We start from the raw sequence: 12,628 nt of genomic DNA, 5'->3' as shown, positions 1-12,628 counted from the left end.
TCAGAATATACAATTAATAAATTGTTAAAAAAATGTTCTTGGCTAGATAGACCAAAATGAGAAGAGCTTTCTTCAGGATAAAGAACTCAGGGGGTTAGCAGAGCTAGATAAAATCCCTTCTCAGCCCTTTTTCCTCTGTGTCACAGGCCCAGAGGTACAGTCATCTATTCAATAGGAATGAGTGTCTATAGTCTTGCTTAACAAATGTAGAAAAGCTGAGGACATTTTTATTCTAGGACTAATGAAGTATGTTGTGTCTCCTGTAACCTTACTAGAAAGAAAAAATTGCCTCTGGTAGTTCACAGAGTGGTACTGTTCCTTTAATCAACATTTATGAGACAACAAGGAAGCGGGTAACTAATCACTCTCCAGTGGCAAATATCCCCTAGTCCTTTTGCCCAATTATGTATACTTTAATTATGATTTAATTAATATATACTTTATAATTAAATGTATAATTTAATTAATTAAATTTGTTTATTTATTTATTTAATGTATGTGGATGTTTTGCCTACATATATGTCCATGTGTGTGCCCGGTGCCTGAGGAGGCCAGGATACTGGTAGATACCCTAGAACTAGAGTTACATCTTCCATGTGGGTCTGGAACTGAACATAGGTCCTCCGGAAGAGTAGCTTTTAACCACTGAGCCACCTCTCCAGAGCCAGACCTTCCTCTCTTAAGGAACTTGAAAAATGAAGACATTTACCTGTGCTGTCACTGATACAAACATTATTTTCTTTGTATACATAGAATGTTTGAAATTTGCAAACCCTGGTGTACTAGCTTCCCTTGTACTACACTGACTCCCAGATTTCGAGTAGAGAGGGGACCTGAAAGCCAGGTGCAGGGTCTCCAGTGCATCACCTGCCTCTGTAGACAAACTTCATGGGCTCCACAGCCAGGGCAGTAGCTACAATGTCATCTGCATTATGTCTGCGCACTCCTACGACCATCAGCCCGTCCAGCTTGCCCACGACGAAGACCAGGTTATCCTGAGAAAAGGGTGCGGTCAGGCCTCATGAGAACAGCTTGATAGCACGAAGATTCCAGCACCTCACATGGGGTCAAAAAAGTGACTGTGCCCTCCAGTACTAGGTCAGAGGGGAGAGACTATGTGAGTTAAGGGTGGCACTGAAGGGTAGGAAAACGGGTGTCAATGCAAAAAAGGGCTACAGAGTTGTGGGTGAACATGTGAAGGACTCTGAGGCTCTGCAACAAAGCCTGCCAGCATGTCATGTGGCCCATGAGCCCACTATGGAGCTACAGACACGGAATATCATGCCAGCTAACACTAGGCGGTTCTCACCTGCAGACAACCCACTAAGGGAGCATGCCCCTCCCTGACTGTGACAACCGACATTTCTGGGAAAGGACAAATAAAGTCCTCCACCTGAGAAAAGGTGGGCACGATGCTACAGATGTATTCATTTTAATGGATTTTAAATATCAGAACTGGAAAGAATGACGGAAATGAAAACATCCCCATCTCTTCGTTTTCCACTCAGGGCCCATTGCAGGTCTTGGATAAATACTACACACAGTAAGGAACAGGCAAGGATGGTCAGCATGAATGAGCCGGGCCACACTGAGCCAAGGGCATCAGGGACAAGAGCACGTTTGCCAAGAAGTGTCCCTTTTATCCATCAATACTCCCTGCTGCTGGACGGGTACAGGAGGTCATACTCACAGGCCCAATAAATCCCAGAAGACCTGTCCTGGTGAAAGGCCGGTCAGAGACAGGGACCCCATCTGCAGTGACCGGGACAGTCTGCCAAAATAGGGAAGAGGATATCAGGCAGTAGATAATGCACTGACCACTAGAAACACAGGGTGGGCAAGCAGGAGAACTTAATAATGGCCAGACCAAGTGGACTTGTGCCTTCAAGATGTCTCCTGGTGATGAAGCTGAGAGGTGCAGGGTTTTTAAAGACAAACCCTACGATTACATCAGTAAGGAAGCTAAAGCATTCTGATAATGTCCGTCTTCTTGCAGAGCTTAGCAGTATTTTTCAAACACTACAAAGTTATTTACATTTTATTTACATTTCCTCTTAGTTATTTCAGTTTTGTGTTTTAGCTTGCATAAATAAATGTATTACTTTGGTTAATGCATTTGAACCACAGTCTGGATCACAGATATTCCCAAAAGCATTGCCAAAGCAGGTGTGACTGGGAAGGGAGGCGTGGAAGGCTGAGAACTGTCTCACCAGACACAAAATAGAGTTAGGACAAGATGGCATTACCTCAGTCTCTTCAAACACCACAAACCACCTGCAGCCCAGGGTTTAGTGTTCCACAGAAAGAGATTCTCAGGGCACCTGGCCTTCCATAGCCCATTTCCTCATCCTGACTATTATACTGAGTGTCTGCCCCAGCAGGACTTGGACAACCCTCATGTATTTGTAAGCCTAGTTCATGGCATTACAAGACTTACTACGAACAATAAGGATCATAATAAGAACCCAGCTGAGGTCCTGTCAATACCTTGTTGCTGGCCAAAACCATCTAAGCCTGTGGAGCATGTGAATTGCTCTGGGTCCCAGCAGCTCCCTGTAGGCCTCCACTCCACCCTGTACCTTTGGGCCCATCAACATGCAAGGGATTTGATTTCAAGGTAAAGATCAGGAAAAGAATACGAACCTCAAATACATTCTTTGTGATTCCAAGCAGTCCATAGTATGCTGTCCCAGTTGCAACAGAATTGACACATATTTCTCCAATTTCATCGGTTTTACAAAGATAAGGGGCACCATCTACCTTCACAACACATGCACTTGCTAAACAGAGAAAACAATTTAAAATCATCAAGGTATACATTTAAATAGATCATTCACAAAGATGTACTTGCTCATGTATTCGTGGGGTGTTTTACATTTGTTTGTTTGTTTGTTTTTGAGACAGCTTGTGTCTCTGGCTCAGACCTCTCTATGTAGACCAAGCTAGCCTGGAACTCAAAGAGATCTAACTGCTTCTGCCTCCCAGGTGATGGGATAAAAGGTATGCACCAATACGCCTGTCATTGCTGCTCTATCTGAAGTTCTAAAAACAAGATATTACATGTGCAGCAAATTGTTATAAGGAGAGTCATGGCATGGACAGGATTGTTATAAGAACTGTGAGGGCTATGGATATGACTCAGTGGTAGAGTGCTTGCCTAGAATATAAGGGGTTCTGGGTCCACTGCTAGCACTAGACAGACAGACTTAGAACACACGAACATACATACACACACACACACACACACACACACACACACACACACACACACAGGGTGGGGGGACAGAATGGTGGGTGGGTCAAGGGTGATTAAAAAGTTTATATAATACATTGACCAACAGAATCACAGGGAGATGAGCCATTTACTTTCAGCCCCACAGTAACACTCTCAGGTGTGCACAGAGATGGGTTAAAAGTCACAAAAATAGCACAAATTACTATAAATCCACTTGACATTGTGTTCAGGACACATGCTAGATGCCCAGCATAGTGCAGCATCAGTGCTGGGGGAAGACACTTAGATCTGACTACACTCACAAGCCAGCTAGGCAATGGCCAAGTGCTGGGAGGGTCCAGACCCCAGGAAGAATGCCGAGGAAGCACACACGCAAACATTCACTGTGTGTCCATTTCTCAGGGGTAAAGCATCTGTCTTGGACTGAAGCTTGTTAAGACATAGGATGGTTTAAAGGGAAGGGAAACTCACCAGGTTCACTAGGGCCCCTTCTCCCAAAGCTCATAGACAGCCTGCAGTGTATCAGGACAGAAACTCTCAGGCAGAACAAGCTGTCTAGACAAGACTCAGACTGCTTGAGCTGCCCAAAGAAGCTGCTCTCCAACCTGTTGAGCTGCCCGCAGGTCGTACAATGTTCCAGATTTCCAGCCTTGTGAGCTGACTTCCGTGCTGGGCTGGGCTTTCCGTGGCACAGCTCTCTCTCTGCATAACCCAATCAAGTGCACTGGTCCACAAAGTTGGACGTTGGTGGTGTCCTTAGATTGGTCTGTTATGGGATGCCCTATCTGGGGTGAGCAAACATTTGTTCATCTTTTTTCCTCAGGAAAAGTGTCACACAGCAAATGTGTAGCACACCTGGGAAACACATGCACAGCCGAACGAACAGCTGGGAGCATGTGTACAGAGGTATGGGCGTGTGTGTATAGATACATGATGGGAATGAACAACACACGAGGCAGGTTTGCTTGCATTACAGCAACAAAGGAAAACGACCATAACTCAGAGCACTCTTGATGCATTCAAAATCAACAGCAAGGCTGGGGAGACAGCCGTGAGTAAAGCACATGCCAGGAAGCATGGGGACCTAAGCTGAAGCCCAGAGCCCACATTAGATTTTTTTTAAGTTCTAGCACTGGGAGACAGAGACAGGCAGGCCTAATCAGAGAGCTCCAGGCCAGCGAGATCCTATCTCTAAATAAGGTCTAGAATGGCTAAGTAATACCATCTGCGGTTGTCCTTAGGCCCCTGTGTGCACACGCATGCGAACACACACACACACACACACACACACACACACACACACACACACACACACACTTACCAGCACATACATGCATCCCCCTCCACACACAGAGATATATACAAATAAGTACCCACTTATAATTCTCCCCACAGTTTGTCACTTTACTATTACTCCATTCTGTTTTTGTTTATTATTTTGTTGCTGTTCAGACAAGGTCTTACTATGTAGTACAGGCAGGCCTCAGACACAGGATTCCTCTGCTTCAGCATCCTAAGTACTGAGATTACTGATGTCACCCACCATGCTTTTGAAAATGCTTAAACTACAAATTCAAGCATTCTACAAGGCTGCTTCTATGAGGGAGTCAAAGTACAGGAAGAAATATAATTCACATGAATTAAAAGGTAGAGCCGGAAACTATAATTTAAGCTTCTATGTTCATTCCAATCAGAACTCTGCCTACACACAGGGGCAGAAGCTTTTGCGTCAGGAGTCTAGCACCTGTCGTCAAGGCTGCCTATGAAACAGACTGAAGCTTGAAGCCAGGGTGCCAGGCAGCCAGTGGGACCTACACATCAGCGGAAGAGGGGGGGGACTGAGGTTGGGGATAACTGAGTATGAGACATAGCACCCTACTTCTGAAAGTCACTAACAAGGTGTCCAGACTAGCCTTGTCAACTTGACACAGCCTAGAGTCCTCTCAAAGGAGATGCCTCAGTTGAGGAGATCCCTAAATCAGACTGGTCTGTGGACCTGCCTATGATAAACTGTCTTGATTATTAACTGATATAGGAGGGCCCAAAGCACTGTGTACTGTTCCTATAGCAGGTGGTCCTGAGCTGTACAAAACAAAACAAAACAAAACAAAACCAAAACAAAACAAAACAAAACAACAAAAAAACTAGCTAAACATGAGCCAGCAATCAGAGTCCTCCACGGTTTCTGCTTCAAGCTCCTGCTAGGGTCCTGCCTTAACATCCCTCACTGACAGATAGTAATCTCAAAGTGTAAGCCAAATGGATCCTTCCCTCCTCTAAGCTGCTTGTGGTCAAAATGTTTTATCACAGCATTAGAAAGAAAGCCAGGACAGAGGAGCAGGACACTGCCCATGGCAGGAAGGGGAAGAGGTCACTGTCACTGTGGGCTCTGTACAGTGTCACCGAGGGCTCCTGACCAGGTTCTGCCACTATTCCTCAGTGATGCTTTGTTCCTTTGAGGGGGCCATTCCCCACACCCCTTCTTGCCGCCCTGCCTCAAAGCGGCAGGAAAGTGCTCAGGCCAACTACCATAGGAGGCTGTAGCTGGCTTTTTTTTTTTTACCCACAGGTATTTCTGGGAAGTTCCCACATGTCACCACAGGTGCGTGTTGCAACCTATTACTCAGGTGACATCATCATCCAGGCATTTATGGCATCTGCTTTTTCTTAAGTTCCCCTATGGAGACTGCAGGGCATTAAATGCCTCTAAAAGCCATAGGCTAAAGGACCGTGCCTGGCATACAGTGAGCAATCTGGCATACCCGGTGCATTTTGCTCTTTCTGTGGTGTCAATCAGAGCAGGATGTAGATGCACTCTGGCTGCCTCTTACCTCCAGGCATCACCTGGCCAACATCCTGAACAGTGAGGACTGACAGCTTCTCCTCGGTGTCAACTCTGATCACACCGTAGCTCAGGCCGTTCATTGACAGGACAGCTTTTCTTGGAGGGGGTCCTCCCAGATCTGGGGGCCTAGAGAACAGGAGCACCAGCAGGCCTGTTGACAAGGGCTATCACTCCAAGGAAGACACACTGAAGGCCAGCCTCGTCTGAGGTGCAGTTCCTCACTAAAGCACCTGCTCTGTGTATGGACTTGTCAGGACAGTGTGTTCTAAAGCTCATGTCCCTCTTTGAGGTTGGTCTTGACACTCTTCTCATCAGAAGTAGGCCCATGACTACAGGGCAAGTGACACTGTGTGACCTCTGAGATGGGTCATCAGAGGTGACTCACTCTCTATCTGGCTATCTCATGACCTTCACTTAGAGCCCTAGGGGAGAGGGCAGATGAGCTGGCGGAGGCCACAGTGCTGCAATGGGCTGTGATACTGTGCATGTGTAGAGCTGGCTCAGCCCCATGGTACCTATAAAACACTACCTTCCACAGCAGATGGCCTGACAGAGCCCTTCCCAAGACATGCCCCATTCATAGTCTGTGAAAGATGAAGAAGTTGCTTTGAACGCTATTATTAAAATAGCTACTTAAAACCTACATGTTTGTAGCCACACACTCTCTCAAAATTATGAGCATAATGCATACAGGACCAGGGATGAGGCAATTCTGTAGCAATGGGCTGAGGGTACAAAGCTGAAAGAGATGTCCTCTGCTATGGGCCATGTGGCCTGAAGCCCCACAGAGTGGTTCTTGAGGGCAGGATCAGCAAGAACAGGTGATTCATGATCAGGGGAGAAAATTGCCTTTGGGCCTAACTATGTTCTGGGAGCAATGTGCTGTGTGCAAGAAATATAGGAAGGAACCCAGGGCCCAGATACTAGGATACTAGGATAGACAGGGGTAGGGTCTCTTGGGGCAGCCTCAAGCCTACTCCAAGTTGCAAGGTGTGACATAAAGGAAACATTTGGTGAGAATGTTTAAAAGCCCAGTTAAGAGACATGAATGTTTCTGTTTTAAACCTGGGTGTGGGATAAGAGGCTGTTTCATGGCAGGTGATTATGATTTGCCTCATGCACTAGCAAGGGCGTGATCTTTGCCAGCTGCAGAGAGCTTAATTCTGGAGGCTCTGGGGAGGGTATAAATGGGAGATCCCCAAGAGGGCCTGTGGTGGCTGCAGGTCCCCCTATTGCTGGTTCATCCTGCTGCTCTGTTTGCTGTTGCATTTGCTGCTGGACTTCCGGTTTACTGGACTGCTGGATATTCTGACAGCTAAGACTGGACTTGCCCCCGAAGAACCCAATGTCTCTAATCAGCAGGAAGAAGCCTACAGAGGTCTACGTCCCCTTTCCCCCTCTAACCTTCTTTCTTTCCTACCTAATGTTGGAGTTGGGGCTGGAAGGGATTAGGGTAGAATAAGGGTTGGAAGGAAGGTAGATATATAAGAACCCAATGAAATAGTTTAAAAAAAATATGCCTGCAGAAATATCCATGAAAACAGCTTGGGCTTTAGAGGTTAGGGTACTGGATGCTTTTCTTGGCAGTTAAAGGTCCTCTTCAGCAGACCAACAGCCAGCAGACCCTCTCAGAATAAAGGAACTCTTGCTTAGTTATAACTTTTACATAAGATGAGGCATGAAATAGCAAGGTCTCGATTTGGGAAGAAACATAAGGAAAACAACACTGAGAGAATCCAGTGTACTCCAGGAATGTGCTACCCAGCTCCAAGCACAGATCTAGACTGGTGAGGGACGTGGAACTGCAGGCTGCACCTCTGCTCCCTGAGGGAGACTGGAACATGGATACTAAGTCCTTCTTCAGGATTCCCAATAGCTAGGAACATTCCAAACTTGAGGCCATAGGTAACCCCATCATAGACAGAAGATTTGAATGCGTTCACAGGAGACAGCATGCACTTCAGTTACCTGCGAATGGCTACCGTTAGTGCTTCAGGAGAGCTGGCACAAGGGCAGATGACCTCTGGCCTCAGACCTCTGGACTGGAAGACGTTGAGGAAGGCGTCACAGGAAGATATAGACCCTGTGTAAAGCAATGGAAGTGGAGCATGAGAGCAAACTGGAAGGCCAGTGAGGCAAGAGCACGAGGTCTTTAAGGCACCATGCTCACCAGGCTGAGTCCCGGCTGCACACAAGCTGTCTTAACAAGATCGCTGCTACAAGTTGTCACAGCAACACTTTTTAGGGCAGGTGTGATCACCATAAAACACAGCTGATCACTCCCAACTCACCAACAAGAGTCTGGCAGTCTCTCACAGGAGTCTCTCAGTCCTGTGTGTGTTACTGAGGCACTGCCCTCTCGAGCCTTTTCCTGGACTACTAGTAGAAACCACTCCTGTGCTGTGGCTCAGAGCCAGCATGGAGCCTGCCAGAAACTGAGGAACATCTGGGACCCCACAAGGCCAGGCCTGGCACTAAAGGCTGATAGCACAGCAAATGCAGCTTCTGGCAGCAGCTTTGGTGACACTCTCCCCAGGATGTCCTGCCTCTTCTCCTTTGGGTAGACTCCTGTCATTCAGGGGTGGCAGGCCTTAACAGTGGGTGATAGAGATGTGAAAACTTGGCAACAAGGAGCTGTGCCTGCTCAGGACTCAAGTAACTATGGCCCTACATGGTGACCCTAGGGTTCCATTATAAACCTCTTCCCCTAGGGGTACCTAGGAGGTAAAGGGGCATCACAGGGGCCCCAGGCTTCACATTCTTTGGGGAGGGAGGTATCTCCTAAGGAAGGAAGACAACAGACTGTTCCATGTTACCAAGACTGGATACAGCATTATAACGGACCAATACATGAGCTGCATGCTAAGGCCTATGAAGGGGAAGCTCGTTATGAGGTACCTAGAGGAATGTGGATGGAGTGAAACAAGACACGGCTATTATGGCTAACACTTATCCCCAGAAAGAAATACTGGAGGGAAGTGATGTGCTCAACCGACCACTGGCTGCGGCTGTGCACTTGAGCAGGGATGAGAAACTATGGATGGGGTGGGAGACGCCTGGCTTGTCTCAGGTGTGCACCAAGAGAATGAGAGGCTCTTGGGGGTACTAGGTGCCTGCTCTGCTCACCTGAAGGATGGGGTACACAGAAGAATGGGGATAACTAACTGGTGCTGCAAAAGAAGAACCTTGCTCAACAAGTGTCACTGAGGCTCTCGTAGAGGACACCTGACCCAGGCCCTAGGCAGTCCTGGCCCTAAGAAGCTCACTCAGCACCACAAAAGCAGTCACACTCCTGTCATACACAGGAGGGTCCTCAGTGCTTAGGCAGCAGCCACAAAGCTCTCCTCTAGGAGGGCTTGGGTTAGCCAGAGACACATGGAGGAAGAATAGCTGGGGTCCTGTGAAGGAAGCTGGGGTTGAGAACCAAGCAAGGGGAAGCCTAACACTAAAGGGCAAGAGGATCAAGAGGTCCCTAACAAATCAGGGACCCTATTTATGACATAATCCAGTGACCTCTTAAAAACAATGGGCTTGCATTAAAAAAATCTTAAAATCTTAACTGTATTAAAACTTCTTATAAACTTAGCATGTTAGTAAATACTACGCAACTCACCAGTGAGTCACCAACAAGAGGCAGCATGTCACATAACAGTACAGGACACCTATCAAGGCAGGGGTAAAGCTTTACTTTTGTTCAACATGTTCCATTTTAACAGGGTGTTAGTCCTGCTGGCAAGTCAAGAACAGTGGGAGCACGCAGCACAAATCTGTCCTGCGCCAGGTCTACTCACATGGGTTAGCGCCATCAGCCACAATCAACATGCGCAGAGAGCTGAGACAGACATCTCTCTGACCTCGCTGTGCCAGGAGAGACCAGTGCATATCACGGGACTTCACCAGGGCAGCCCGGGCTACAAAGAGAAGGGAGCATAGGTGTCTGTGTCTCAAGGGCAGCCAGCCCCTCACTTCAAAATATTATTGTACTTCACCCTATTCGGAGGTGCCCACACAGAGGGTGAAGGACCTGCTCTACGGACCATACTTTTGTCTGCTATCTATTATCAGTTATCTCGTGTGCTTCCTGACCTACTCCCTCTTCTCCTTAAAACTTAATTCTGAGATACATTTTTAGATATCACAGGCTTGTTTTCCAGCCTATTATTTTTAGTTTACATGTGTGGGTGTTTTGCCTGCTCCTATGTCTGTGTACCATGTGCAAACAGTGCCCACAGAGGGCAGAAAAGTGGCATAAGTCTCCCTGCAGCTGGAGTTATAGATGGCTGTTAGCTGCCATGTGGTTGCTGGAGATGGAACCTGGGTCCTCTGGAGAAGCAGCCAGTGTTCTTAACCAGAGACATTTCTCCAGCCTCAGCCTTTTAAAAATTAATTTTTATTATTTCATTACTTTATGGTAAGGGTGTTTTGCCTGCATTTATGCCTGTGCACCATGTGTGTGCCTGGAACTGTACTCACAGACAGTTGGGAGCCACCAAGTAGGTGCAGGAAATTGAACCCAGCTCCCCTGGAGACTAGGCAGCACTCATCTGAGCCATCTCTCCAGTCCCCCAGACTTCTCTGTTTAATTAGAAGTTTTATCTTACTCTGGTTGTTCCATCTCATGCTGCATGTTGTCTCTGCCCAAGATGCTGACCCTTGTTTTGTGCTGCAGGGCTCTGGAAGCCTCCAGGTCATGAGGTGAAATGAACTGGGATTTGAACGGACTGAGTCAGCCTCAATGAGTGTGCAGAGGCCAGTGAATCCCACTGCCTTCAACAAGGCTTTGTCTTAACCATAAAATAGGATGCAAGACATTCCATAATAGGAATGCTGATCTGGGATATGCCTACAAAGTATATATTGTCATCAGCATTGGCTGGGTACAGTAAGTCAGTCTTAGAAGCTGCTGAGCTCTACAGGACAGGGACAAAAGGATGCTGGAACTGTGCAGTCACATGAGCAGGGATTCCTGACTGACTGGTACCAAGAGATGCCTCAACCTACGGAAGGTAAGAAGAACATGGCACAGGCTCCACAACTGGCCTATCTCATCCATCCCATCTTGCCTGTCAACAGACCATATCATTTGAATAATAGCCTTGTTACTGGTGGCTTTAAAAGATCCAACTGCAAATTAAACCATCTCAAAAAATATGATTAGGAATACTGATGTGATTGTGAAAGAAACTTTAAAAGAATAAAACCAGGCATTCCTGGTCCTCCAGTAGAGAGCCCAGTTACTCCACTGCAAGTAACTGTCCAGGCACTGAGCAGATCTAGACCAGGATGGCTCTTCAGCCCACACCTCTAGTTCTATATGTTGCCTTCATGTTTTCTTAATTACAAAACGCCAGCTCACAGGGAATTCTTTAAAGAAAGACAAGGGAAGTACCTTTATAGGAACACACTTTCTGAATCCAGGAGAGCGGGTTGACCTTCATTAGTGCATATGGGATGCTGATGACATGCATCCTATTCATGACACTCTGCAAAAAAAGAAAAAAAGAAAAAAAAAGAAAAGAAATGGACCAGATCAGGGGGAGGCAGGAATAAACTATGCCAGAGCAAGCAAACCAAACCTAACAAAGTGGCATGTCAATATTTCACGGGTTTGGTTCATCTCTTGTTCCCACCCCGATCACTAGCAAACAACACTCACTGTTAAGACTCCATGCCACAAACCAGCATCCCTTTTGAAGTCCAGCACATTCGTTAATGTTTCGGCTGAAAGCGGACACAGAAAGTTAAACTGATGAACAGCTCTTCATAAGTCCTGCACGCGTCGAGCACATCCTGACATGAGTATGTAACCAGCACACCAGAGCTTCAGGAAACAGACGGCACTTCCAAACACCATGCACCAGTTCACAGCGAGCTAAACTGCCTGCTCAGACGACGGGAGCAGAGGTCCATGCCAATCTTAACTCAACAGCACAAGGAGCACCACACACAGCAGGAAGTGCAGAAAGGTCACTGCGTGGTCCCACCATTCTGAGGGCCACCTCTCAGGAAGGATGACAAACTGCCACGACACTCTTATTTCTCAGCTTCCTACCAGACTCCAATTTTCACACCCACAGCCTTGCATCTTTACTTGTACGAAGCAATAACATGCATGACAGAAATACTGTTGCGCTGTAAATGACACTCTCCCTGTCCCTGTTAGCTACAGAGCCAAATTAAAGGTGGAATGAATGAAATGATCAGCATTAGACTGGAAGAACTCACAGGACTTGGTTTTATAGAACTAACTTTTAAAAATCACTGAAGTCCTTGGAAATACCTGAAAATCCTCCTCCAAATCTACACAAGGTATTTATGACTATGTCCACAGACTAACTCTTGAGACTAAACACCCATACATTATGTATTTAAAAATACTTCTCAATTTTACTTTCCAGTTTGTTCAATTCCAGTTTTGCGATGTAAGAAAACTACCACGAGTCTAATTTTAGCATTTAAAATAATGTATTTCATATTGGTCTTATAAGTATGTACAATTTATTACCTAGCAATATAAAATAATATTAATTTAAAATTAATATTAAAGC

The 12,628-nt window shown here is 46.4% G+C and overlaps 1 protein-coding gene across 10 annotated transcripts in view; it reads right to left on the bottom strand.

Annotated features, from left to right (window-relative positions):
* The window catches only part of Dip2a (disco interacting protein 2 homolog A), an 80,277-nt gene that overhangs the window by 23,278 nt on the left and 44,371 nt on the right, over window positions 1-12,628 (bottom strand). For all 10 annotated transcript variants that reach the window (XM_060369330.1, XM_060369335.1, XM_060369331.1 and 7 more), the window contains 8 exons: window positions 11,737-11,801; window positions 11,470-11,563; window positions 9,872-9,991; window positions 8,049-8,163; window positions 6,067-6,206; window positions 2,644-2,780; window positions 1,691-1,771; window positions 868-995 (listed from right to left, as the gene is read on the bottom strand). In XM_060369330.1, coding sequence (XP_060225313.1) covers window positions 868-995; window positions 1,691-1,771; window positions 2,644-2,780; window positions 6,067-6,206; window positions 8,049-8,163; window positions 9,872-9,991; window positions 11,470-11,563; window positions 11,737-11,801 — 880 coding nt within the window. The remainder of the gene's footprint in view (window positions 1-867; window positions 996-1,690; window positions 1,772-2,643; window positions 2,781-6,066; window positions 6,207-8,048; window positions 8,164-9,871; window positions 9,992-11,469; window positions 11,564-11,736; window positions 11,802-12,628) is intronic.

The sequence above is a fragment of the Meriones unguiculatus genome, chromosome 16 (assembly GCF_030254825.1).
Source record: "Meriones unguiculatus strain TT.TT164.6M chromosome 16, Bangor_MerUng_6.1, whole genome shotgun sequence".
Taxonomy (NCBI): Eukaryota; Metazoa; Chordata; class Mammalia; order Rodentia; family Muridae; genus Meriones; species Meriones unguiculatus.
The sequence above is the reverse complement of the archived record's forward strand: the minus strand, read 5'-3'. Positions and strand labels throughout refer to the sequence as shown.